At 67.4% G+C, this 22184-nt stretch overlaps 4 protein-coding genes across 15 annotated transcripts in view; 2 read left to right on the forward strand and 2 right to left on the reverse strand.

Annotated features, from left to right (window-relative positions):
• The window catches only part of LRP1 (LDL receptor related protein 1), a 57995-nt gene extending 56973 nt beyond the window's left edge, over positions 1-1022 (reverse strand). For 4 of the 5 annotated variants that reach the window (XR_008202047.1, XM_052665252.1, XM_052665250.1 and 1 more), the window contains exon 1: positions 781-1022. Coding sequence is in view for 4 of the 5 variants with exons in the window: in XM_052665252.1 (XP_052521212.1) it covers positions 781-853 (73 nt within the window). In the remaining variant the exon portion in view is untranslated. The remainder of the gene's footprint in view (positions 1-780) is intronic. The other variant, XM_052665251.1, reaches the window with a different exon arrangement.
• Positions 1023-2716: 1694 nt separating this feature from the next.
• On the forward strand, positions 2717-11410 carry STAT6 (signal transducer and activator of transcription 6). Of its 4 annotated transcripts, XM_052665258.1 has the most exons (22): positions 2717-2848; positions 5110-5240; positions 5716-5851; positions 6789-6872; positions 6940-7078; positions 7155-7207; positions 7293-7441; positions 7547-7678; positions 7770-7958; positions 8030-8117; positions 8201-8323; positions 8398-8490; positions 8567-8773; positions 8859-8953; positions 9040-9176; positions 9250-9396; positions 9487-9556; positions 9678-9794; positions 9872-9973; positions 10073-10153; positions 10307-10471; positions 10559-11410. In XM_052665258.1, the coding sequence occupies exons 2-22, from the start codon at positions 5125-5127 to the stop codon at positions 10752-10754; spliced, it is 2619 nt and encodes an 872-aa protein (XP_052521218.1). In that variant the 5' UTR covers positions 2717-2848; positions 5110-5124; the 3' UTR covers positions 10755-11410. The 4 variants fall into 4 exon arrangements, with proteins under 4 accessions (XP_052521218.1, XP_052521216.1, XP_052521217.1 ...); XM_052665256.1 differs by lacking the exon at positions 2717-2848 and having other exon boundaries at positions 4944-5240; XM_052665257.1 differs by lacking the exons at positions 2717-2848; positions 9678-9794.
• Positions 11411-11988: 578 nt separating this feature from the next.
• Positions 11989-16391, reverse strand: NAB2 (NGFI-A binding protein 2). Of its 2 annotated transcripts, none has more exons than XM_052665260.1 (7): positions 16192-16391; positions 13667-14465; positions 13429-13562; positions 12936-12987; positions 12621-12747; positions 12347-12541; positions 11989-12132 (listed from the first exon to the last, which is right to left on the reverse strand). In XM_052665260.1, the coding sequence occupies exons 1-7, from the start codon at positions 16374-16376 to the stop codon at positions 12038-12040; spliced, it is 1587 nt and encodes a 528-aa protein (XP_052521220.1). In that variant the 5' UTR covers positions 16377-16391; the 3' UTR covers positions 11989-12037. The 2 variants fall into 2 exon arrangements, with proteins under 2 accessions (XP_052521220.1, XP_052521221.1); XM_052665261.1 differs by lacking the exon at positions 16192-16391 and adding an exon at positions 15124-15377.
• A 74-nt stretch (positions 16392-16465) lies between these two features.
• Positions 16466-22177, forward strand: NEMP1 (nuclear envelope integral membrane protein 1). Of its 4 annotated transcripts, none has more exons than XM_052665262.1 (10): positions 16466-16582; positions 16688-16980; positions 17297-17433; positions 17530-17749; positions 17999-18071; positions 18385-18478; positions 18622-18736; positions 18983-19208; positions 19463-19636; positions 20822-22177. In XM_052665262.1, the coding sequence occupies exons 2-10, from the start codon at positions 16890-16892 to the stop codon at positions 21009-21011; spliced, it is 1320 nt and encodes a 439-aa protein (XP_052521222.1). In that variant the 5' UTR covers positions 16466-16582; positions 16688-16889; the 3' UTR covers positions 21012-22177. The 4 variants fall into 4 exon arrangements, with proteins under 4 accessions (XP_052521222.1, XP_052521223.1, XP_052521224.1 ...); XM_052665263.1 differs by having other exon boundaries at positions 16718-16980; XM_052665264.1 differs by having other exon boundaries at positions 16467-16582; positions 17312-17433.
• Positions 22178-22184: the final 7 nt, after the last annotated feature.

The raw sequence follows: 22184 nt of genomic DNA on the forward strand, positions 1-22184 counted from the left end.
TTGGAGCCGGATCCGGACCCGCAGCGCTCCGTGGGGCCGGAGCCAGCGGCTGCGTCACCCCCGTGCCAATCAATGGCCCCACGGGTGTCACCGCTGCGGGGGCAGCTGCGAGCCGTGCACCCCCCTCCCCACAATGTGAGATGGGATCTGGACACCAGGAGCCCCACGAGGGGAGGGGGGTCCGCAGCCCCCCGGCCCTATTGCCACAACAGGGAGAGCCTCCCCGCCCTCCCCACGGATTGTCCCAACGGGAACGCAACGCAAAGCGCTTCCCCGCGTTCGAACGCAGCCCCGCACAGCGGCTCCGACCGCGCACAGCGGATCGATGCAGACCGGGCCGCGACGTGCGCAGCGTCTGAATACCGCGATGCGGGGCGGCCCCGCAGCGCCGAGCGGGGAACGGGGCCTGGATCTGCCCGCACCGCACCGCTGAGGGGGAAAGTTACCGGGAGCGGGGGGGGGGAAAGGGGAGAAAATGAGAACGGAGCCCCCCCCCACCCGCAGGAATGGGGCTCCGCGGGTTCCCCCGAGGCGGGGAGCGGCCCCGCAGCGCTTGCTTTGTCACAGCCCCGGAGGAGCGCCGGGATTGCAGCACCGCTCCGGACCAGGACCGGGTGAGACTGGGACCGGAGCGGCCCCGCTGCGGGCACCCCCCGCACACCGCCCCCCCCCCCCCCCGCACTGCACCGCAGAGCCCCGCAATGGGAGCGCTGCGCAGCCCCAGGGGAACGCGTCGAACCGAGCCGAACCGCCCCGAGCCCCGCAAAGCCCCGCACTCACCTTCGAGGGCGCGGGCGGCGGGCGCGGCCAGCAGGGCCAGCAGGCACCCGGCCAGGGCCAGCAGCGGCCCCATGCTGGCGGCGCGGCCCGGCCCGGCTCGGCTCGGCTCGGTTCGGCTCGGTACGGTACCGCTCGACGTTATTCGGCCCGGTTCGGCCCCGCTTCTCACGCCGTTCTGCCCGCGGGTCGGCGCGTCCCGCGCCCGCGCACCGACATCCGCGGAGGGAGGGGGGTTGCGGGAGGGGGCGGGAGGGCGGCGGAGCGGGGGAGGGCCGGGGCGGGGCGGGGGGAGCGGGGCAGCGAGGGATGGGGGGGCGCTCCGGCCCTGGGCGGCGGCGGCGGCGGCGACGCCGGGGGGCTGCGAGAGGGGGCGGGGGGGGGGGGCTGCGCGCGCCGCCGCCACCGGGGGATGGAGCGCGCGCCGCCGCCGCCCGTTGACGTCACCGGGAGCGCGCGCGCGCGCTGCCGCGGAGAAGTGTGTACGGGGGGGGGAAAAAGGGGGGAGGGAAGGGGGAGGGGGGGGGGGGGCTACGCGGCGGGCGCGCATGCGCGTGAGGGACCCGGATTGCGCCCCCCGGGCGGAGCTGAGGGGATGGCAGGGGAGGGGGCGGTGGGACGTGGTCGGGCGGGATGGGGAGTGTGGAGTGGGGTATGGGGGCGTACGGGGGGCTGTGCTATAGGTTGGGGTGTGGGATGAAGGTGGGAGGGGGATGCGATGGGTATGGGATGGATATGGGATTGGGACGGGGAAGAGATGGCTATGGTATAGGTTTGGGATGGGTATAGGAGGGGAATGGGATGGGGATGGGATGAGAATGGTATGGGTTTGGGATGGGGGTGGTATAGATATAGGATGGGCATGGTGTAGGTATAGGATGGGTATGGGTATGGGATGGCTATGGGGTGGCTATAGTATAGGTATGATATAGGTATGGAATGGTATTATAGTGGGAATAGTAGGGGAATGGGAGAATAGTGGGATGGGTGCCGTGTGGGTATAGGGTGGGTATAGGATGGCTATGGTACAGGTGTAGGATGGGTATGGTATGGGTTTGGGTGGGTATGGTACAGCTATTGGATGGGTATGGCATGGATTTGGGATAGGTATAGGGTGGTTATGGGATGGGAGTGAGATGGGTATGGAATAGGAATGGTGTGGGTTTGGGATGAGTGTGGCGTAGGCATGGTGTGGGTATGGGATTGATATGGAATGGGACCCCTCCATCACTTTCTGCATCCCCGCACCTCCCCTCCCCCGACAGCCACGGCTGCAGTGATGATGTCACAGCTCTGACATCGGAGCCAGACCGTGACGTCACTCCCCATCCCGTGACCCTCCGGCCCCCCCCCCCGATGATGTCAGCAGTCGCAATTACGGCATCGTCCCCCCGGTGGAACGGGAGGAGGGGGAGTTACATGGGGGCACCGCCGCTCCAGATGTCGGGGGTGCGGATGTTCCCGGGGGGGCCGCCGAGACACAGCGGGGGGGGCTCCGGGGCTCCTCGGCTCCGCGGTCACGGCGGCCCCCCCGGTGTTGGCGATACCGACGGGGCGGCAGCGGCCCCTGGTGGCTCCGCACGGACCCCGCAAAGCCGGGGGTGCGTGAGGGGTGCCGCTTCCCCCCACCTCCCCCGTGCCCATCCCGACCCGCAGCTCGCGGCCCCGCACAACCTGGTAGTTGGAGGGAAGGGGTGGAGGGGGAGGGAAGCAGCGGGGTCTGCAGCCCCTTTGGGGCCGAACGGCGCTGGAACACCGATGAGGACCCCGGGGTCGCGTATGCGGCCCACCCGCGGGGTGGCGTTTCTATGGCGGGGCCATGGGGAACCGTGCCTACCCGCGAGGCGACCCGACGTGCGGTGCGGGGTCCCGCAGCCGCCGGTTCGGCCCCGGGGAGCCGCAGGGCCGCCCCCTCCCCCTCCCCCCGCACTCTCCGCGCGTCTCCTCCCCCTTCCTGGCCTCGGCGCTTTCCGCCGGAGCGGGGCCAACCCCGCAGCCCGGCCGCGCCCGCACCGCCATGCACTGAGGGCCCCGGGCCCGGCCCGGCCCTTCTGAGCGGCCCCCCCCGCAGGTAACGGCGCTGCGGGCCGGGGGGGTAGGGGGACGCGGGGGGGCGCGGGGCCGCTGCGACCAGAGGGGCTGCGCCCGTAACGGGAGGGAGGGGCGGGTCCGAGCGGGAAGAGCCGAGCGCGGCCCGAACCCCCCCCGGGACGCAGCGGGGTCGGGTCGGGGGGCTCCGTGCCGCACCCCACGGCCGAGGGAGCCCACAACGGGAGGGGGAGGAAGAGGGAGCGGTAGGGGGCGCCGGCCGGGGCCGGGGCCGAGGCCGGGCGTGCGTGAAGGGGGAAGTGAGCGCCGCAGCCCCGTCCGGTCCGTCCCGTCGGTGCGAGAGGCAGCGTCGGTGCGCGGGCTCCCTTCTCGGGGGGGGTTGCGAATGGGAGGGGCCGCGGGTGGGCGAGGGGCTCCTTCGGGGAGCGGGGGGGGGGAGGAGGGGTACACAGCCCGAGCGCTGCGGGGGAACGGAGGCAGCGGGAGCGGCGCGGGGAGCGCTGCGCGTTGGAGGCGGCCCCGCAGCGGCCGGGGTCCGTCGGGTTCCCGCAGCCCCTGGTGTGGGTGCACGCGGTGCGGACGTTCACGCGGCCCAAAGTCCGTCCGGCGTACGGACGGAGCGCGCCTCCGCGTCCCGAGCCGATGGGAGCGCGGAGGTGCGCGGCCCAGAGCCTGCTGTGCCTCCGGGACCCCCAGCAGTTCCGGGGCGGGGGCCGAGGCCGTGGGCAGGGCTGCGTTCGTGCACGGGAACCGGGGCGAGCCGTCCCGCCGTTCTTTCGCTCCGCACCGGGGGTGAAACCGCTGCTCGGGACAGAAGGCTGCGCTCTGCGGATCCCTCTCCGCTGCATCCCACCGCAGTCCCGCACCCTGGCACCGCAGCGTGGTGACGGCACGGGACGGATTCCGCCTCTCGCACTCGGGGTTTCCCCGGACGGCAGCGCTCAGCCCTGCCCGCATCCCTGCATTGCGCAGTCCCCGCACCCCGACCCACGCGTCCCATCCCGGCTGCGCGGTGCTGCGGGCGCTGTGCCCCCACGCAGGGCTACGGCCGCTTTGCGGGGCCGTCCCCGCGGCCTTCTCAGCCGCTTCTCCGCTTCCTCTCCCGTTGGCCGAGCGAACACCACGTGGCCGTCGGTGCCGCGGCGCTGCAGGAAGCGCGGGGACACGGCGGCTCCGGGATGGCCGCGGTGCGGGAGGAGGAAAACGCGGAGCGACGGGAACTCCCGCGGGGACGGGCAGGAAGAGCAGCACAGCTGCGCCGGAGGAGCTGCGGGGAGGGAGCCAGCGGGGCCGGGCCCGGCCTCGAGATGCCCGGGGCAGGAGGAGGAGCGCAGCATCGCGGCGGATCGGAGCGGATCCGGGCGTGCCCCGATGGCGTCCCGGCAGCAGCAGCTGCTTCCCCCAGCTCAGCAGAAAGAAGGGTTTGAATGGGGAGAAGGGAACGGCGTCCCGGTTCGCTTCCGTGCGTACCGGCAGCCGCTTCTCAGGTGCCGTCGGGGGCGGCACGGGATGCAGCGGCTGTACCGGCCCGGAGCGCTGCGTTTCTCCACCCGTGACCATCAGAAAGGCGCAGCCCGCTGTGGGGCCGAGCGGCCGTGGGGTGCGTTCCTCCGGTGCAGACCCCCGCCCCCCCGGGCTGAGCGGGGTGGTGGGCTCCGCTCTGCAGGTAGAAGTGAATGCATGGCTGGAAGTTCCGCGCGGGGTTCCTCCCGCAATCGGTGTGCGGCCCCCGGCACCAGGGGGCTCCCTCTTGCCCCCCACCCCCTGCGGTGTGATGTTGTCCCGGGGATGCTCCGTCCCCTCCCCTCTACTCTGGGTTCCTGCCTGCGCCTCGGCTCTGCTATGGGGTGAGAGCTGTAGGGTGGCCGTGGGGTCCTCCTCTGCCGGCCCCACACCTCGCAGGGCTCTCCGTGGGGTCGGCGGTCGGCGGGCGCGGGGTTGCGCCCCGGATGTAGTCTCCTTGGGGGTGTATGGGGAGCAGTTCGGCACCCCATCCTACAGGGCCGGGGTTGGGGTTCCCAAAACCACCCCTCAGAGCCTTCCCCAATTCCTGCCCCCGTGACTTTGCCGTCCCTCCTGCACCGCCCAGCCCCCCGGCACATCCCCGTGCCATCACCCTTTGTGGGAGGCGCCGGGATCCCTCGGAACTGGGGGAAACTGAGGCACAGCCGTGGGCGTCGCCCCGGGACGGCGCTTCCTGCTCCTCCTCCGGGCAGCGGGTTCAGGCGGCCCGATCCCATGGGATGGACGCAGCGTGAAGCCCTCGGCGCCCCCTCCCCGCAGGTGACGCTTCCCACCATGTCCCTCTGGAGCATCGTCTCCCAGATGGCGCCGGAGGAGTTCGGCGGAATCTTCGCGGAGTTCCCCCGCAGTCTGCGCTGCGTCCTGGGCGAGTGGCTGGAGAACCAGCCGTGGTGAGCGCCTCGCGGCGCGGGGTGGGGGCTGAGCCCGGCGGGGGGGGGGGGGGAGGGGGTTCCAGCCCGGGGCTGAACGAGTGGTGGGGCGGGGGGGGGGTCCGTCACAGCCCGAGTGCACGGGAGGAGGGGGGCGGAGGCAGAGGCGTGGGGTTGGTGCTCAAATGGAAGTGGGTGCTCTGGGTGGGACTGGGGGCTCCAGGTCGGGGTGGGGGGAGCTCTGTGTGTGGGCAGGGGGTGCGGCTGCCCGGGGAGGCGGTCACGGCCGGGCAGCAGTGGGGTGCACACATGGGAAGGCTTCTGGGAAGGGGTGTCCTCCCGGTGCGCTGTGTGACCCCACTCGGAGCACTTTGCCCGCTCCCCCGCTGTAATGCAGTGAATTCCCGGCATTGCAGTGGCAGAATTGCCTCATCCCCTTCATCCCCGGGGAGCTGTGGGGCTTGCTCTGTGCCCACCCGGCCCCTCTGCCCCACAGGGAGTTCATCCACGGCCCCAGCACCTTCTGCACCAGTGTGGCACAGGGGCTGGTCTCAGCGATGCTGGAGAGGCTGCGCAGTGCCGGCGGTGACGGACAGCAGTGCCACATTCTGCAGCAAATCAGCAGCATTGAGGTTTGGGGCTCCTCTGTGTGTCCCCCCCATCCCACAGACCCCAAGCCACCTCCCTGCAGCCCCACAGGTTCCCCCACGCCAACAAGCTGGCCGCCCCACACCACATTCCCCATTTTCTGTTGGGCTCTGGGTCTCCCCTTCCTCCCTTTGTGTGCGCAGCGCTTCTCCGCGTTCTCCTCCTGATGGCTGAGTTCTGTGCGTTGCTCTCTGTCTCTTCTTCCTCTGACTGCAGATCAGCCCCTGCTCTGCTGCTGCGAAGCTCTGTGTGCGGGGGCTGCTCGGTGCTCCCCCCACCCCCCAACCCCGGCTCAGCTCAGGCTGAAAGCTCCTCCTTTTGGTAACACTTTCTATGTACGTTTGGGATGGGGTCAGCTTTCCTTGCAGCTGCTGGGGATCGGGCAGCTTTGGGGTGCTGCTGCTTGCTTTTGGAAACGTGTGGATGTCGCAGCCTTTCCCTTCACTCAGAGCCCTCGCCTCCTGGGGACCAACCCCAGGATTTCCTCCCCTAAATCCACGGGCAGTGGGGCTGGGATGGGTCCTGCGCTGTGGGGATGTGGGATTGGGGTCCCAGCCCACACCAAACACAGCTGATGTGGGATTGCACGAGGGCAGGAGGAGTGGAGCCAACAGGGAAATTCCTGCCCGGGTTCGGTGGAAGGCGCTGATTCATTGGGATGGGGGTGGATGGGAAGGGCCTCCCACAGTGCAGCGCTGACACCTCTGGGGCAGATGTTGCAGAAATGGGGCGGTGGGATTCGGGGTCAGTTTGGCTGCAATTGGAAGCTACTTCACATTTTCTGAGCACTGTTTATAGGGTTTGAAGGCTCTGTCGGCCCACGTCGGGTCACAGCCCCTCCAAGCCCAGCTCAGTGCTGGGGGCACACGGATGGGGTTCTCCCAGTGCCCCTATCCCACCCCTCACCCCTCACTCCCGCAGGGCGCATACCGGCACGACCCGATGCGTTTGGTGGCCGTCCTGAGGGCCATCCTGGAAGGCGAGAAGGCCGCCGTGCTGCGGAGGGTGCGTGCTTCCCCCACCCCTATCTGCCCCGCTCGGGGGGTCCGGCTCACCGTGTGTCCCATCCCAGGACCACCACCTGCCCCTCAGCTTCCACCGGCGCCAGGAGGAGCTCAAATTCAGTCTGGGGCTGCGGCGGCTGCAGCATCGCGTGCGGGAGGCGCAGGCAGTGCGGGAGCACGGGGCAGCGCTGGGGGACGGCCCTGCAGGTGAGGGGTCGGGGCGGGGAGTCGGGGCCGAAGGGATGCACACGGTGCTGATGGCCCACCCTGCGTTCCTCCACAGCCTCGAACGCGCGGGACCCGCAGCTGAAATCGGAAGGGAAAGCACCAGAGAGTGTAGGTGGGGCGGTGGGGTTGGTGTGTGGGGCTCGGTGGGCTCGGTGCCATGCGGACCACGTTGCTGTGCCCCCCCCTCCCCCAGGAGCTGCCCGCGCTCCTCCTGGAGGCCACCAAGGAGCTGGAGGCGGTCAGGCAGCAGGTGCTGAAGCGCATCCAGATCTGGAAGCGGCAGCAGCAGCTGGCGGGGAACGGCGCGCCCTTCGAGGAGAACCTCGCGCCGCTGCAGAAACGGTGGGGGGGCATCGAGGGACCCACGGGACCCCCCAAGCCGTGGGGACACGGCCGTCCCGAGGGGCTCCGGGGCTCAGGGCGTCCATTCCCCGTGGTTTCTTGCAGGTGTGAAGGTTTGGTGGAGGTTCACTTCCAGCTGCATCAACAGGTGATGGCGGCGGGCGCAGAGCTGGGGGCAGAGCTGCTGTCCCAACTGCTGGAGCGGCTCAACGAGGTCCTGTCCAGCCTGGTTCGGAGGTAACATGTGGAGATGGGGCTGCAGGGGGTTGGGGCAGGGCTCGGGGGCGGGGGGCGGCGGGGGCTGGAGCAGAGCTTGGTGCCCCCTCAGCTCCTTCCTGGTGGAGAAGCAGCCCCCCCAGGTGCTGAAGACGCAGACCAAGTTCCAGGCGAGCGTCCGCTTCCTGCTGGGCCCACAGCTGCTGCAGGCATCCCCCAAACCCTGCATGGTGCGTGCCGATATGGTGACGGAGAAGCAGGCACGGGAGTTGGCACACAGTGCTTACAGCAGCACCCTGAGGTGAGGAGGGCACCCGGCGTGGGGCTGTGACCCCCCGGCACCACCCCAACAGCCCCTCACCCTCCGCCCAGTGAGAGCACCGGGGAGATCGTGCACAACGTGGTGCCCTTGGAGACCAACCCGGGCAGCGGGACCTGCAGCGCCAACTTCAAGAACGTGGTGAGGGGCAACGCCGGGGGCTTCTGGGTTACGGGGGGGTCCTGGGGGAGGCTGGACCGCTCAGTGCCCGCCTCCGCCCTCAGATGCTGAAGAAGATAAAGCGCTGTGAACGGAAGGGCTCCGAATCGGTGACGGAAGAGAAATGCGCCGTCCTGTTCAGCTGCACCGCGGGGCTGAGCCCCAGTGGGACCACCGTGAGGCTGCAGGTGCGCGATGCTAGAGGAGGGGGGTTGGGGGGCTGCAAGCTGTGGGGCTGAAGCTGAGCACTGCCCCCCGACAGGTCCTGTCCCTCCCCATCGTGGTCATCGTCCACGGGAATCAGGACAACAATGCCAAGGCGACGGTGCTGTGGGATAATGCCTTCTCTGAGATCGTGAGCGCAGCGGGGGGCTGCGGGGGGCAGGGGGCGTTGCAGGATGAGATGCACCGATGCTGATTGACCCCCCCAGGAGAGGGTGCCCTTCGTGGTGGCCGAGCGCGTCCCCTGGGAGAAGATGTGCGAGACGCTGAACCTGAAGTTCATGGCGGAGGTGCAGACCACCAAAGGGCTCTTGAAGGAGCATTACTTCTTCCTGGCCCAGAAAATCTTCAACGACCACAGCGCCGCTCCGGAGGACTTCCAGAGCCGCAGCGTCTCCTGGGCGCAGTTCAATAAGGTCCGGGTTGGGAGACGGTGCTGTGGGGGGGAGAGCTGGGGGGTTAGTGTGGCCCTGGGACCCTCACAGCCCTCCTGTGTCCCAGGAGATCCTGCCTGGACGGGGCTTCACCTTCTGGCAGTGGTTCGATGGAGTCCTGGACCTCACCAAGCGGTGCCTCAAGAGCTACTGGTCAGACCGGTGGGTGCTGGGATGGAGCATGGGGGCTGGGGGGGGGGCACGTGTCTGTCCGTCCGTCCCTCAGTGCCATCGGTCTGTCCCCATAGGCTGATCATTGGCTTCATCAGCAAGCAGTACGTGTGCAAGCTGCTGAGCACGGAGCCCGACGGAACGTTCCTGCTGCGCTTCAGCGATTCTGAGATCGGGGGGGTCACCATCGCTCACGTCATCCGTGGCAAGGATGGTGAGCTGGGGCGGGCTGCCCCACGTTGGATGTGGGGCAGAGATGCAGTTTTGTGCCCCCCGCCCCCCCATAGGTTCCAGCCAGGTGGAGAACATTCAGCCTTTCTCTGCTAAGGACCTTTCCATCCGCTCCCTGGGGGACCGCATCCGTGATCTGAGGCAGCTGCGCAACCTCTACCCCAGCACCCCCAAGGATCAGGCGTTCGGATGCCACTACAACAGTGAGCCATGGGGGGGTCGGGGGGCTGGGGGGGTCCCACGGCGTCTGGGCAGCACGCTGGCAGCACTCAGGGTGCTCTCCTTTCTCACAGAGGAGCAGACAGGGAAGGACGGACGGGGCTACGTCTCCACCGCCATCAAAATGACAGTGGAAAGCGAGAGGTGGGCACGGGGAAGGGGGGGGGTGGCAGCCGTGGCACGGGGGTGGGAGAAAAAACAACCTGGGTGGCTCTGAGAGAATCCCTTCCCCCCCCCACTGTCGTCTCCATCTGCACTTCTGTAGGGACCAACCGCCCCAGAGCACTGCGGGGGGGGGTCCCGAGGATGCCCAACCCCCCCTGTTCGCCCTCCCCATGCTACAGCCCGAGCTGCAGCCCGAGAACCTGCTGAGCTCCATCTGGTGAGTGCTCCGCAGTGGGGGAGTGCTGCAGAAACCCCCACCTGCTTACCCCAGCCACCCCCCATGTGCCCTTGCAGCCCCCCTGCCCCGTTCTGTCCCCAGCCCATGGGCAGTTACCCCCCAGGTGAGAGCAGCATCAGCACAATGGTCACCGAAGGCCTCCGCTCCTCATTCCCCAGGTAAGAGAAGTGCTGGGGTGGGGGGGGCAGAGGGGGGAGAGTGGGGGGAGGAGGGTGGGAACGCCCCCCCCACCTCATCACACTCTGCTTCCCCCACAGCCCAGGGCCAGTGCTCTCCTCACCCCCTCTGGTGATGGACCCTGCCATGCCCCGCTGCCAGGACCCTTTCCGGAACCCCATGTAAGAAGTGGGGAGGGGGACCCTGCCACCCCCACCCCAGTGCTCCCCGCAGGGAGATGCCCCTCCAGCCCCGAATCAATCCCTGTAGCGCAGGCTGGCAGGGAGATGCCCCATGCCAACCCCCAGCCCCTCTCCCCCTTTTTGCCCCGCCAGGAGCTTTCTACCCAACCAGTTTCTGCCTGGGGAGGGTCCCCCCCGGGTGGAGGGTCCCCACCAGCTGATACCCGGGGGTCCCTCCCCTGAACCCCGAGATGTGGAGATGCCAGAGCTCGGCCCCTTCGAAGCCATCAACACAGCACTGCAGAGCTCCCCGAGGTGGTAAGTGCTTGGGGGGGGGGGGGGGAAGAGCACAGTGCGGGGGAGGGGTCAGCCCCAGTGACCCCTTGCCCATCACCCCCCCCTCAGGCTGCCGCCCAGCACAGAGCTGCCCCCTGCCTCTGAGTTTGATCAGTTCCTGCAGGAAATGTCTCTGGAGGACCCCACGTTGTGCCCCCCCTTCACGCCCTCCCCACAACGCAGTGCATACCCCAACCCCACTGCATCCTACTGGGGGCTGGGGGAGTCCCGTTGGGATGACAGCGTCCGCCCGGGGCACGTGTGAGGGGTGGGGAGGGGGGGGGCATCGCACTGTGCCCCCCCACACACTGCCCCATTGAGTTGCATGGACTTGGCACAAATTGCTCAGGGGAGGGGGGGATTGGGGCGGAGGGACGACAGCATTTGGATACCATTCTGTTCCCCCCCCCCCCCCCCCACCCGTGCACACGCTGCACTTTGAAGCACAGAGCTACAGCCCCAGGTGCTGGGGGGGGTTGGGGGCAGGGGGGTGCAGGCAGGGGGTTCCCATCCCCCATGGGGGGGCCCATTGCCTCACACAACGACCCCCACCCACATCACCCCAACCCACACTGCGGGCTCAGCCTCTGCGGGGGCTGTGGTGACTCATTCTTGAGCGGGAGGGGGGCTGTGCCAGCACAGTGCTCAGCCCCCACCTCCTTGGGGGGGAAGAGGGGGGGGGGCAGGAGGGCAACAGAACCCCCTTCCCCTCCCCCCATAGGGCCACGAAGCCTCACACACCCAGGGCTGGCGCTTGCTTTGGGATCTCTTAGCTGTCCCGTCCCCCCCCCCCCCCACCTCAGAGCAGGGTAAGGACTGGGGGGGGGGGTGATGGAGGGGGGGGGGGGCAGGACTATAAGCCGTAAAATAAAATTTTATTCCAAAATAACAAAATAAATAATCTACTGTACACGTTACAAAGGAATTGTCGCTAATGCTCTAAAAAGACACCACACGGTCCTACGGGGGGGGACCCCGGGGGGGGGGAGGGGACGGGGGGCACAGCACCCCAGCGCCCGTCTAACACCTGCAGTGCGCTGGAGGGGGGGGGGGGTACCAGCGTGACCCCTCCCCATCGCATGGACCCGGAGCGGGCTGTGCATGGGGGGGCACCGAGCGGGGTTCGCTGTGGGGTTTTGTACAGTGGGGTGAGTGCATGCGGGGGGGGGGGGGCGGCAGCACGTGCGTGCGCTGCGGGGGCTGCGAGGCAGCACCAGTCCGAGTGTGGGCGGCTGCACGAGGCGATGAATGGCCTTGGGGGGGCGGGAGGGGGCTCTGCACATCGAGCTTCAGTCCCTGGGGGGGGGGGGGGGCCGTGCTCAAAACACGGATGGAGGGGAGAATATTGCTGCTGCGGGATGGGGGGGTGCCCGCTGCGGCTGAGGTAACCGTGCGGGGGGGGTGGGACGTGGGGGGGCAGTGGTGGAGCCCCCCCACCCGGCACCCATTGCCCCACTGCTTCTGGCCCCCCGGCTCTCCGCCCGTTATTGCTTCGTTAGTCGTGGGGGGGGGGGGGGGTAGAGGGGGAAAGGTGAGGGGCGCGGGGCTTCACTGCCGGCTGTTTTCCTGCTCCACCTTGATGGTGCCGCGCGGAGGGTCTGGGGGGGCCGGGGGGCCGCGCTCTGCCAATCCGTCCTCGAACTCTGCGGGGAGAGAGGGGTCAGAGCCCCAGTGAGTGCCGGGGGGAGGCAGCGCCAGCAGCCCCCGCGGGCTCCATGAGGGGCTCACAAGGGACGGGGGGGGGGGGGGGGGGGAACAGGATGGGGCACACCCGGAGATCCCCTATGGCTGGGGCTCACCCGGAGGGGGGCTCACTCGGGGGGCTTCCCTGGGGCTGGGATGGGGGGGGGGGCTCACCTGGGGGTTTCCCAGGCAGGCAGGGGCTGAGCCGCCCCACGCGTTCGTGGGAGACCAATCGCGCCAAGCGCAGCCCCTCATCCATGAGCGTCTGCTGCAGAACGTGCCGGCTCCAAAGCCCGTGCGGGGGGAGCGCGAGGGGCGCATCGGGGGCAGCGCCGGGCGGGGGGGTCAGCCGGGGACAGAGCCCCGCCGCTGCGAAGAGAGGGAAAGGGTCACCCGGGGGGCTCGGGGAGGGAGGGCCGCCATCTGCCCCGCACTGCCCCCCACTCACCCTGCGCGTGGCCGTCCACGCTCTCTCCGGCCGCTCCCCCCGCATCCTCCTCGTTGCCGACTCGGTATGGGGGTGCGTGGAGGTCCGACCCCAGCGAGGGCGGCTCGGCGCGACTCTGCTCCCCCACCTGCACGGAGCACACGGGTGAGCGCCGGGCCCCCCACCCCCCCCGCACGCAGCCCCGAGCGCACCGAGCCGTCACACCTACGTGTGGGCGACCGCTGCCCACGCTCACAGCTGTGCGTGCACGCACACGCGTGGGCCCCCCCGGAGCACGCATCCCCCCTCCCCCTCCGCATACAGCCCCGCACCCACCTCCTGTTTGAGCCGCTTGGGCGCGCTGGCCCCGCCGTCCTCGGGCTGCGCCCTGTGCGGGTAGGAGCACAAAGGGCTGCGTCAGTGCGGGGGCAGCACCGCACGGTTCCCCCCTACGCTGCGGGGCGGTGCTGTGGGGCGCAGATGGAATCAAAGCGGGGGGGCAGAGGGAGCAGAGCAGCGCCGGCAGAGCCTTCGGGGGGGGGAGGGGGAAGGGAGCTCGGGACTGGGGAGGTCGGGATGGGAGAATTCAGGACGGGGGGCTCCCCTTCGACCTGAAACAGCATCCCCTATGCCGTGCCTCCCTCCCTTCCCCCCCGGCAAACACGCACTCTGAGGCACCAAACTGCCTCAGAAAGGGGAACTCGCGGCACCCACCCCCGCCCGGAATTGCCGGCGATGGAGGTGGTGCGGCTCCCATGGGGGGAACCCCACGTGTGGACTGCGGGGGAGGGGGGAGAAGGAGGGGATGCTGGGGGACTCCGGCGCTCACCTGGACACCTTGAGCGAGGACAGGTAGGTGCTCTCCCTCGCGACCTGTCGTGACAGCGAGAAGAGCTCAACGCGCCGCAGCAGCAGCGAATTGTCCCGCAGGCAAAACTGCGCGGCCGCCTCGTTGATGATGAGCTGCGGGCACAGAGCCGTGAGTGGCACCGGCGAGGGGCACAGCGAGCCCCCAGCCCGGCACGTCCCCCCCATCCCCTGGGGGGCACCCCCACCCCGACCCCCACCTCGTGCAGCGTCAGCTGTTTGCCCTCCCGGCGCCGCGCATCACCGCGGCCGTAGATCGCGCTGTGCCGCCGGATCTCCTCTTCCTTCTGCCGGTCGCCGTCTTCCAGCTGGAAGATGTGCCCGACGGCTTTGGCCAACTTCTTATTGAGCTTCAGCAGAGCCCGCAGCTCCGCGTCCCCCCCCCGGGGGCAGCTCTGCAGCAGCCGCTCGACGCTCTCCGCCACCGTCCGCACCAACTCCGGCTCCAACACGTCGCCGCTCGACGGCTGCTCGGCGCCCCCGGGGGAGAAGGGGGGAGCACCTGGCTCCTCATCCCCACCGCCCTCCGATTCGGGGGTGCTCCTACCCGGCCACGGAGGCGCCCCCGAAGGCGACAGCTTCTCTGGGGGTTCCGTGGGGCTGCGAGCGGGGGGCGTCCCCGCGCTTCCCCCCCCTTTCCCCACAGCCTCGCCGGGGCTGGCGTGCCCGTTGCTGAGCGATTTGCGCCCGCTCCCGTCGGACAGCTTGAAGAGAGGGATGCTGCTGACGGGCACGGCCGGCACCGGCTGGCTGAAGAGCCCCGGGTTGGACGCCCACTCTCGCAGTGCCTTCTGCAGGCGGCGGACGTGCAGCGGTTTGGTGGCCATGCCCACCAGCGCCATGATCTCCAGGAACTCCTCCTCGCCCGCCTCGCACAGCTGCTGCACGTCGTCCCCTCCTTGCTGGATGAAGGTCTCGTAGTAGCCCAGCAGGTTGGCACGCTGCAGTACCCGGTACAGCTGCAGCTCCCCCAGCGTGCGAGGCACAGCCATGGCGCGCCTGTGGGCCAGACAGACGGCGTGACGGACGGACATCCCCACAACCCCCGGATCTGAGCTGCACCCCCCCACACCTTTCGGCCCGAGGGCACGCGGGGCTCCATTGAGCATCCAGAGCCACACGTGAACTCAGGCCGCACCCACAGCTGCCCCGACCCTAACGCAGACACGAGTGGGGCCCCACTGGGGAGAGCTGGGAACCCCCCCGCCCCCATCTCACACCCCACGGCCCCACCCGTGCCCCCAGCCCATGGGGCACCGCTTAGGGCAGAACACACCCAGGGCTGCCCCAGTCGCTCCCAACCCCACGGGGACAGCAAAGTCCCAGAAAGCCCAGCCCCCCCCCTTTGGCCTGGAGGAGCACAGAGGGCTCTGCAGACCTCACCGGGCATTCGGGCCGACGCGTGCTCCCAGGGCCAAGCTGGACCCCACACCCACATCTTCCCTGATCCCAACACGGACACGAGTGTGGCCCCACGGCAGAGCTGTGAACCCCCCCACCATTCACACATCACGGACCCACCCGTGCCCCCAACCCACGTGGAGCAAAACACACCCAAGGCTGCCTCGACCCTCCCCCAACCCCACGGTTACAGCGATGTCACGGCGCACCCCCCGACCCCCCGCCGCCCCCCGCTCTGCCTCCCCCGCTCGCTCACCGCGGGCTGCAGCCCCGTCCGGCCGCTACGCGCGCCCCGTGGGCATGGACGGAGCGTTCCGGGGGGCTCGGGAATCCCGGGGGGCGTTCGGGGGTCCCGCGGCCGCGCCGTGCGCGTTCGCTCCGCCGCGCCGCGCCGCTCTGCGCGCCGCCCACACGGGCGGTACCGAGAAATAGCAGCGGCCCCGGCTGCGGCGCGGCGTGGGAGGCTCCGGAGGCGGATCCCGCGGCTGCCGCCCCCGCTGAGCGCGGCGTGGGAGGCGGCAGCGGGGAGGGGGGAACCGTAGGACCGCCTCATCCCCCCAGCCGAACCGGGACGGGAGGGAACGGGTGCACTCAAGGCGTGCGGCGGCACCGGGGGTCCCGTCGGGCAGTGCGCGGAAACCGACGGAGAGCAGCGGGGAAGCGGGGTTGGAGCCCCGGGCGGGCGCCGCTGGGGCAACCGGAGCCTGCGGGGAGGACGCCCGCATCTCAGAGAGCACGGCTGTTACCAGGGGTGTCGGTGCTACACCCCCCCTGCAGCCCCATGCCGCTTTCTGGCTGTAGGACCGCCGCGGGGTCCGAGCACCACCGCTCAGCCTCCCGCGGCGGGGGGAGGAAGGAGGAGAGGCTTCAGAGCGAGCAGCTCTGCGGCAGAGCGGGTCGAGTCCGGTCCGGTGGAAGCAGAGGAATCCTTCAGTCCCCGTCCCCGTCCCCGTCCCCGTCCCCGTCCCCGTCCCCGTCCCCGTCCCCGTCCCCGTCCCCGTCCCCCCCAGCACCCCGCGGGCATCGCCCCAACCCCCCCAGCTCTCCCGCCAAGCTTCAGCCCGGCTCTATTTATACCGCGCCGGCGCCACCGCCCCCGCGCCCTCTGCCCCGCGGGGGGGGGGGGGGGGGGTGCACGACAGCCCAGCGCCGCGTTCCGGGGCCGTCGGGGGGCAGTGAGGATCCCGCCCTGCTCCATCCCCGTAGCGCAGCTCCGTTCCGCACCCCCCCCAGCCCACAGACCCTCCACGGCCGAGCTGTCCCAACTCCCCCCCCGCCCCCCTCCCCGGTCCGGCCGTTCCCAGGCTGCCCCCGGCTGACGCACATCCTCCGCCCACGGCCCCGCCGCTTCCCGGCTCCGCCGCCCACGACTCGGGGGGGCCGCCCGAGCCCGATCCGCCCACGGAGCCGAGCGCCGGAGGGAAGGGGGAGGCTGCGGAGCACGGCCGGTGCTGCCCCCCGCCCCTCCTGAGTCGCCCCCTCCCCACGTTGGGGATCCCGGGTGGGCATCACGCAGCCCAAAGGAACCCGGTGCGGGGACCGCTGCCCTGTACTCCGCAGAGACCCCCCCCCCCCCCCCCCCCCGAAAACAACGAGGTGCCGCCTCCTGATAGGCGGAGCCCTTGTCAATCAAGCCGGCTTAGAGGAGAGGGGCGGGAGAGCCGAAGCTGACCGCTGATTGGTTGAAGTGGATGCCCGTCAAACTCGTTGCTAAGGTGGGGCTCGCGGTTGCTACGGTGTGGGCCGGCTTCGAGATTGAGCGGACCTCGTGGCGGTCACCTTGGTAACTGAGGGCGGGACCAAATCCTCGTCTTGCCTAGGCTATGCTGACAGGCTGAATGCTTTGTCAGTCAACACTGCAGGCGACGAGGACCTCGCGAAGCCGCCTCCCTATTGGTCCCTTTAGCCGTCACCGATTGATGACGTCAGACGGGCCTCGCGCTCTCATTGGATGCTGCCTTGTACTCCGTCGCAGTCGCGGGTGTGGGCGGGGCGGCGGAAGCGGAAGTTGGCCGGGGCGCCATGGCGGGAGGGATGAAAGCGGTCCCGGGGCGACAGGGGATCCTGGGCGCGCTGCTGCTGCTCCTTCTGCTGCCTCCGCTGCGCGGTGCGGGTGTGTGATGTGATTTTATACGGGGCTTTCACGGGCGGGGAGCAACGTCGCCGCGGGGCGCTGGATGGCTTCGTAGGTCCGGCCACGCGCAGCGCTCCGGGTCTGAGGGGCCTCGAGTGGGGCTGGGGGAGCTCACGTTGGGCTGGGGGGCTCCGGGAGGGGCGGGAGCGGTCATGGGGTGACCCAGCGCGTCCCGGCTGAGGACTCGTTCTGTTCCACCGCGTGCGCACGGTGGGGTCCCTCGGGAGGAGGGCACCGCGCAGCAGAGCGGGTGGCAGCGGAATCTCGCGTTGCGTTTCTGAGTTTTCCTCCTCAGCTCTGCGCTGTGAAGGCGTTGGGGAGAAGGTGTTGGCGCTGCAGGAGGGCTCTGAGCGTTGCTGCACCACCTCGCACCACTTCTGCTACACCAATGTGCGCAGCCCCTGCTGGCGGGACATCTGGACCAGGATGCAGGTGAGGGGGGGTGGCATCCTCTCCCCCTCAACCCCCCCGGCCACAGGGCTGAGCCCACCCTGAGGATGCCCACATCTGCTTTCTCCCCCTATGCAGATCCGGGTGAACAGCAACCACGTGATCCGTGTCACCCAGGTGGGCAGCGAGGAGGAGCTGAGGGAGTTGGAGGAGTCCAAGGTGTGGAATTTTCTCTCCTCCCTGCTGAAGGAGAAGCTGAACAGCACCAACATCGATGTGGATCTCTACAGCAACAAAACCTGCCTGAAGGTTGAGCTGCTGGAGGCTGACACCAAATACTGCATCGTTCTGTCCCGCTGTACGTCTGGTCTGTGGGCAGTGGGTCCTCCCATAAGGGGCTGCAAGCTTGTGCTGCTGCATACAGTAAAGAAAAATGGGCTTGCAGAGGAGGAATACTTGGATACAGAATGGGAGGGACACAGGGCACTTGTCAGAGCTTTGCCACAGGCGCTGCCTCTCCTTGCTTGCTGTCAATGCGTCAGAGTGGAGCTTGCACTCAGCGCACCCTGCTGGGATTTCTCCTAAGCCAGGCTTGTTCTTCTTCCAGGGTATGACCCTAAACTGTTCCTGGTTTTCTTCCTGGGCCTGTTGTTGTTCTTCTGTGGGGACATGCTGAGCAGGTGAGTTGCCTCCTGTCCCCTGTGAGCTGGATTTGCAGAGTGGCTCCTTCGTGTGCATGCTGCGGGAAGGCAGAGTATTTCTGTCTGCTTCTCTGAGCCTGCAGGGCTTGCCAGGCCTCGCTCCATGAGCTCTATGGGCCTCTGTGCAATTTCCCTGTGAAATTTTGGGAATGTGAGGTGCCTTTCTGTTGGCACCGGGCGCTGGGATGCTCAGCCTGCATGCTCGCAGAGTTTACTGCCAGCAGAAATGTTTGTACGCAGACATCATCTCACAAGCTGTGAAACACCTTGTGTGCATGTGTGATCTCTGCAGGAGCCAGCTCTTCTTCTACTCAGCTGGGATAAGCATTGGCTTGCTGGCCTCGCTGCTCATCCTCATCTACGTGATGTCCAAGGCCATGCCCAGGGTGAGCAAACTGTGCTTTTGTGGCCTTGTTCTGTTTCATTGTGGATCTGGTCTCGCGCAGAGCAGGATGTGGCAGTTGAAGGGATGCAGCTGTCAGTGTCTTCTGCCAACAGCCTCTCTTGATTCTCACGTTTCCTCTCCTAGAAAAGTCCTGTTTACTTCCTGCTGCTCGGAGGCTGGTCCTTTTCCCTGTACCTGCTTCAGCTGGTCTTCAAGAACCTGCGGGAGATATGCAGGTCCTACTGGCAGTACCTGCTGGGTAGGTGTGGGCTCTCAGACCCGCCAGCTCACCACACCACGCGGCTCTTTCTGGAGCTTCAGCACGCTGGTGGGAAATGTTGGTGCCTCCTGTGGCCTCCTTGCAGCCGACGCTGTTTCTGAGATGCCGAGAGGAGCAAACTGCAGCACCGGGTTTGGCTGCAGCCCCGGCAGGCGCTGCTCAGCGTCTCCAGGTTGAGGCAGCACCAAGGGAGCCCCTGCGCCTGACTCCTCTGCTCTCCTGCAGGCTACCTGCTGCTCATGGGCTTCGTGAGCTTCGGAGTGTGCTACAGGTACGGCCCGCTGGAGAACGAGCGCAGCATCACCCTGCTGTCCTGGGCCCTGCAGCTCCTGGGCCTGGCGCTGATGTATCTGGGCATCCAGATCCGCCCCGTCGCCGTGGCCTTTGTGCTCATTGCTGTCTGCACCAAGAACGTGGATTTCCCCCTGCAGTGGATCTATGGTGTCTACAAGTGAGTGAGCACTGCTGACTCTCGGTTCCCCGGTCTGGGTGAGCTGCACAGACCCTGCACTGCAGAACCAGGGTGTTTCTCTGGGGTGGGAGCACAGGGGCGGTTGTGCCCCTCCTCCCCAGCTTGGTGTGATGCAGCATCGCGCTGCTCACCGCTGGGGCCGCTCAGGAGCAAGATGCAGAGCCCAGAGGGGTGCGCTGTGCGCTGCTCCTGGGGCCCAGCCTGGCCAATAACTGGCGCTGTTCTGCCGGTAGGAGGGCACAGAGCGCCTGGCTGGGGCCCAGCCCCCCTCGCCTGCTGACCGAAGAGGAATATCGCATTCAGGGGGAGGTGGAGACACGGAAGGCCCTCGAGGAGCTTCGAAACTACTGCAGAAGCCCGGATTTCTCTGCCTGGACTGCAGTGTCCCGCATCCAGTCTCCCAAAAGGTAACATCCCCTGGCAGCCAGGTGGCCAACCTCACCTGGAAGCTCGCAGTTGCTCCGTGCTGCCACCTGTGGCTTCAGAGAAAGGGAGCCCGAGGCACTGGAGATCCCTGCAGCGTGGAAGCAGGGTGTGCAGCAAAGCAAGGACAGATAATGCTGTTATCATAAAAAATCGTAATTGCTGATGATACAAAGTTGGGAGGATTGGCTGACACGCCTGAAGGCCGTGCTGCCATTCAGCAAGACCTGGACAGGCTGGAGAGCTGGGCAAAAAAAAACCGGATGAGGTTTAACAAAAGCAAGTGTAGAGTCTTACATCTGGGGAGGAATAATCGCATGCACCAGTACAGGTTGGGGATGAGCTGCAGGAGGGGGAGCTCTGCGGAGAGGGAGCTGGGTGTCCTGGTGGATGACAGGTCGGCCATGAGCCAGCAGTGTGCCCTTGTGGCCAAGAGGGCCAATGGCATCCTGGGGTGCATTGCACAGAGCGTGGCCAGCGGGTCGAGGGAGGTGATCCTCCCCCTCTGCTCTGCCCTGCTGAGGCCTCATCTGCAGCACTGCGTCCAGTTCTGGGCTCCCCAGTACAAAACAGACAGGGATCTCTTGGAAAGAGTCCAGCGGAGGGCCGCAAAGATGGCGAGGGGCCTGGAGCATCTCTGCTATGGGGAAAGGCTGAGTGAACTGGGTCTGTTCAGCCTTGAGAAAAGAAGGCTGAGAGGGGACCTGATCCAGGTCTATGAATATCTAAGGGGTGGGGGGCAGAATGGCGAGGCCAGACTGTTTTCAGTGGTGAGTGGAGACAGGAGGAGGGGAAACGGCCGGAAACTGCAGCATAGGAAGTTGTGCAGCAATGTGTGCAAGAACTTCTTTACAGTGAGGTGAGGAGCACTGGAACAGGCTGCAGGGAGGTGGTGGAGTCTCCTGCTCTGGAGATGTTCAAGACCTGCCTGGATGCCGACCTGTGCAACCTGCTGTAGGAACTGCGTGGGCAGGGGGTTGGACTCGATGAGCTCTGGAGGTCCCTTCCAACCCCTACAATGCTGTGATTCTGTGATAACCGCAGCCCTGGCCCAGCCTCCTCTGTGCTGGATGCAGCTCTGCCCGCACCATGAGCACTCAAAGCCGTTCCCTCGTGCCAGGGCACTCAGATGCAAGCACACAGTGAGTTTCTTTGCTGCTTCTTCCCAGGTTTGCTGAGTTTGTGGGCGGTGCCTCCCACCTCACTGCCAGCGAGGTGTCCTTCCACGAGCAGGAGTTCGGCCTGGGCGGGGAGTTCCTCGAGGAGCAGCTCTTTGAGGAGGACGAGGAGGAAGATTTTCTCCATGGAGAGACAGCATGGGCTGCTTGTGGTCCCACAGCCCACCTGACTGCTGATTGAGGTCAGCTGCCCCGCAACCCCAAGGGAGAGCAGCAAAACCGCTGTGGCTCCTCACTTTCCTGACACCTGCAGGGCCCAAAACCCTCAGCTCAGGGCTGAGCTGGTGTCGCTGTGCCCAGCATCTCTGATTCCACCCCAAGCTGGGCTGCTGCGAGCCTGGCTCTGCTGCGGAGCTGCTAGGAGGATGAAGGGTAACTTTTCCCAGGGTAACTCCTACCCAGCTGAGGCACAAAAGCTTTTATCAGCGCAGCTCTCGTTGGCAGAAGGATGCAGGGGGCTGACGGTGGGGACACTGAGGTCTGTGCTGCTGGTGGGGCACGCTGGTCCTGACTGGAGGTGGACTGGAGCCGTCCTGGTTCTCTGGTGCATCTGCTTGTGGTGCGCATGCTGAGCCCTGTGCCCAGTGCTGCTGCCACAGGGGGCAGAAGGAGCCCCTCTGCTCTGCTCTGCTCTGCTCTGGGTGCCCACACCCTCTCTGCCAAGGGCATCTCTGCCTTTCAGGGTGTGGATGGAGCAAAAGGTCCGTCTCGTGTGCGTGTCCCCACGGGCATGGCACGTTCCTAAGGGGAACTTTGGACCTCTCCTGACAGTACCTGCGTGCTCAGCACCTGCTTGCTGCCGGGCTGCTCCTCCTCGTGCTGCTGCTCACCAAAGGTGCCACAGGGCTCCAGCTGTGACTCTGCCCAGTTTTAATACCAAAAACCCCGTGCTTCCGGGGCAGAGATGCAGCTCTGAGGGCTCCTCTGGCTCACTGCAGAGCTCAAGGAACACTTGTGATACGGGTCCTGCTCCCAGTGTGGGGGTGCTGCTGCTGCTCTCTGCTTTCAGCCCTCTGGCCTCGGGGGCCGTTCCCACAGTGCAGGGTGGGAGCTTTGCTGCTGGCAGTCGGGGCAGTCAAACTTTGACAAAGCGCAAGCGTAGAGGAAATGCCCCCATCTATGCAAGGCTTGGCAGTAAACCTGCCCTCCTGCTGCTGCCTGAACGCCCCTCGCTTGTGCTGCTGCCCATGGCTTTGCTGTCCGTTTGTTTCTGGCCCAGGTTTTCTTCCCTGCCCCCCTGCTTTGGTACAAGCAACCCTTATAGCTACATCTCCTCCCCCCGTGTTCGTTTCATGTGGCTAACGCAGACTGATGATTGTATTTTTTAATAAAGGTGTATTTTCATGACTGCGAG

The sequence above is a fragment of the Tympanuchus pallidicinctus genome, unplaced genomic scaffold (assembly GCF_026119805.1).
Source record: "Tympanuchus pallidicinctus isolate F22 unplaced genomic scaffold, pur_lepc_1.0 scaffold63, whole genome shotgun sequence".
In the NCBI taxonomy this organism is placed as follows: Eukaryota; Metazoa; Chordata; class Aves; order Galliformes; family Phasianidae; genus Tympanuchus; species Tympanuchus pallidicinctus.

What these genes read in the sequence shown, in the direction of transcription:
- NEMP1 (XM_052665262.1), top strand. Translation starts at nt 16,890, where the DNA reads ATGGCGGGAGGGATGAAAGCGGTCCCGGGGCGACAGGGGATCCTGGGC. An exon ending in TGTGGGGACATGCTGAGCAG is followed by an intron (nt 18,072 to 18,384) that starts GTGAGTTGCCTC and finishes TGATCTCTGCAG; the next exon opens with GAGCCAGCTCTTCTTCTACT. An exon ending in TGGATCTATGGTGTCTACAA is followed by an intron (nt 19,209 to 19,462) that starts GTGAGTGAGCAC and finishes TTCTGCCGGTAG; the next exon opens with GAGGGCACAGAGCGCCTGGC.
- NAB2 (XM_052665260.1), bottom strand. Translation starts at nt 16,376, where the DNA reads ATGCCCACCCGGGATCCCCAACGTGGGGAGGGGGCGACTCAGGAGGGG. An exon ending in CCAAGCGGCTCAAACAGGAG is followed by an intron (nt 12,748 to 12,935) that starts GTGGGTGCGGGG and finishes TGCTCCGTGCAG; the next exon opens with GTGGGGGAGCAGAGTCGCGC. An exon ending in CCTGCCTGGGAAACCCCCAG is followed by an intron (nt 12,133 to 12,346) that starts GTGAGCCCCCCC and finishes CTCTCCCCGCAG; the next exon opens with AGTTCGAGGACGGATTGGCA.
- STAT6 (XM_052665256.1), top strand. Translation starts at nt 5,065, where the DNA reads ATGGGATGGACGCAGCGTGAAGCCCTCGGCGCCCCCTCCCCGCAGGTG. An exon ending in AAGGGAAAGCACCAGAGAGT is followed by an intron (nt 7,208 to 7,292) that starts GTAGGTGGGGCG and finishes CCCCTCCCCCAG; the next exon opens with GAGCTGCCCGCGCTCCTCCT. An exon ending in GCGCCAACTTCAAGAACGTG is followed by an intron (nt 8,118 to 8,200) that starts GTGAGGGGCAAC and finishes CTCCGCCCTCAG; the next exon opens with ATGCTGAAGAAGATAAAGCG.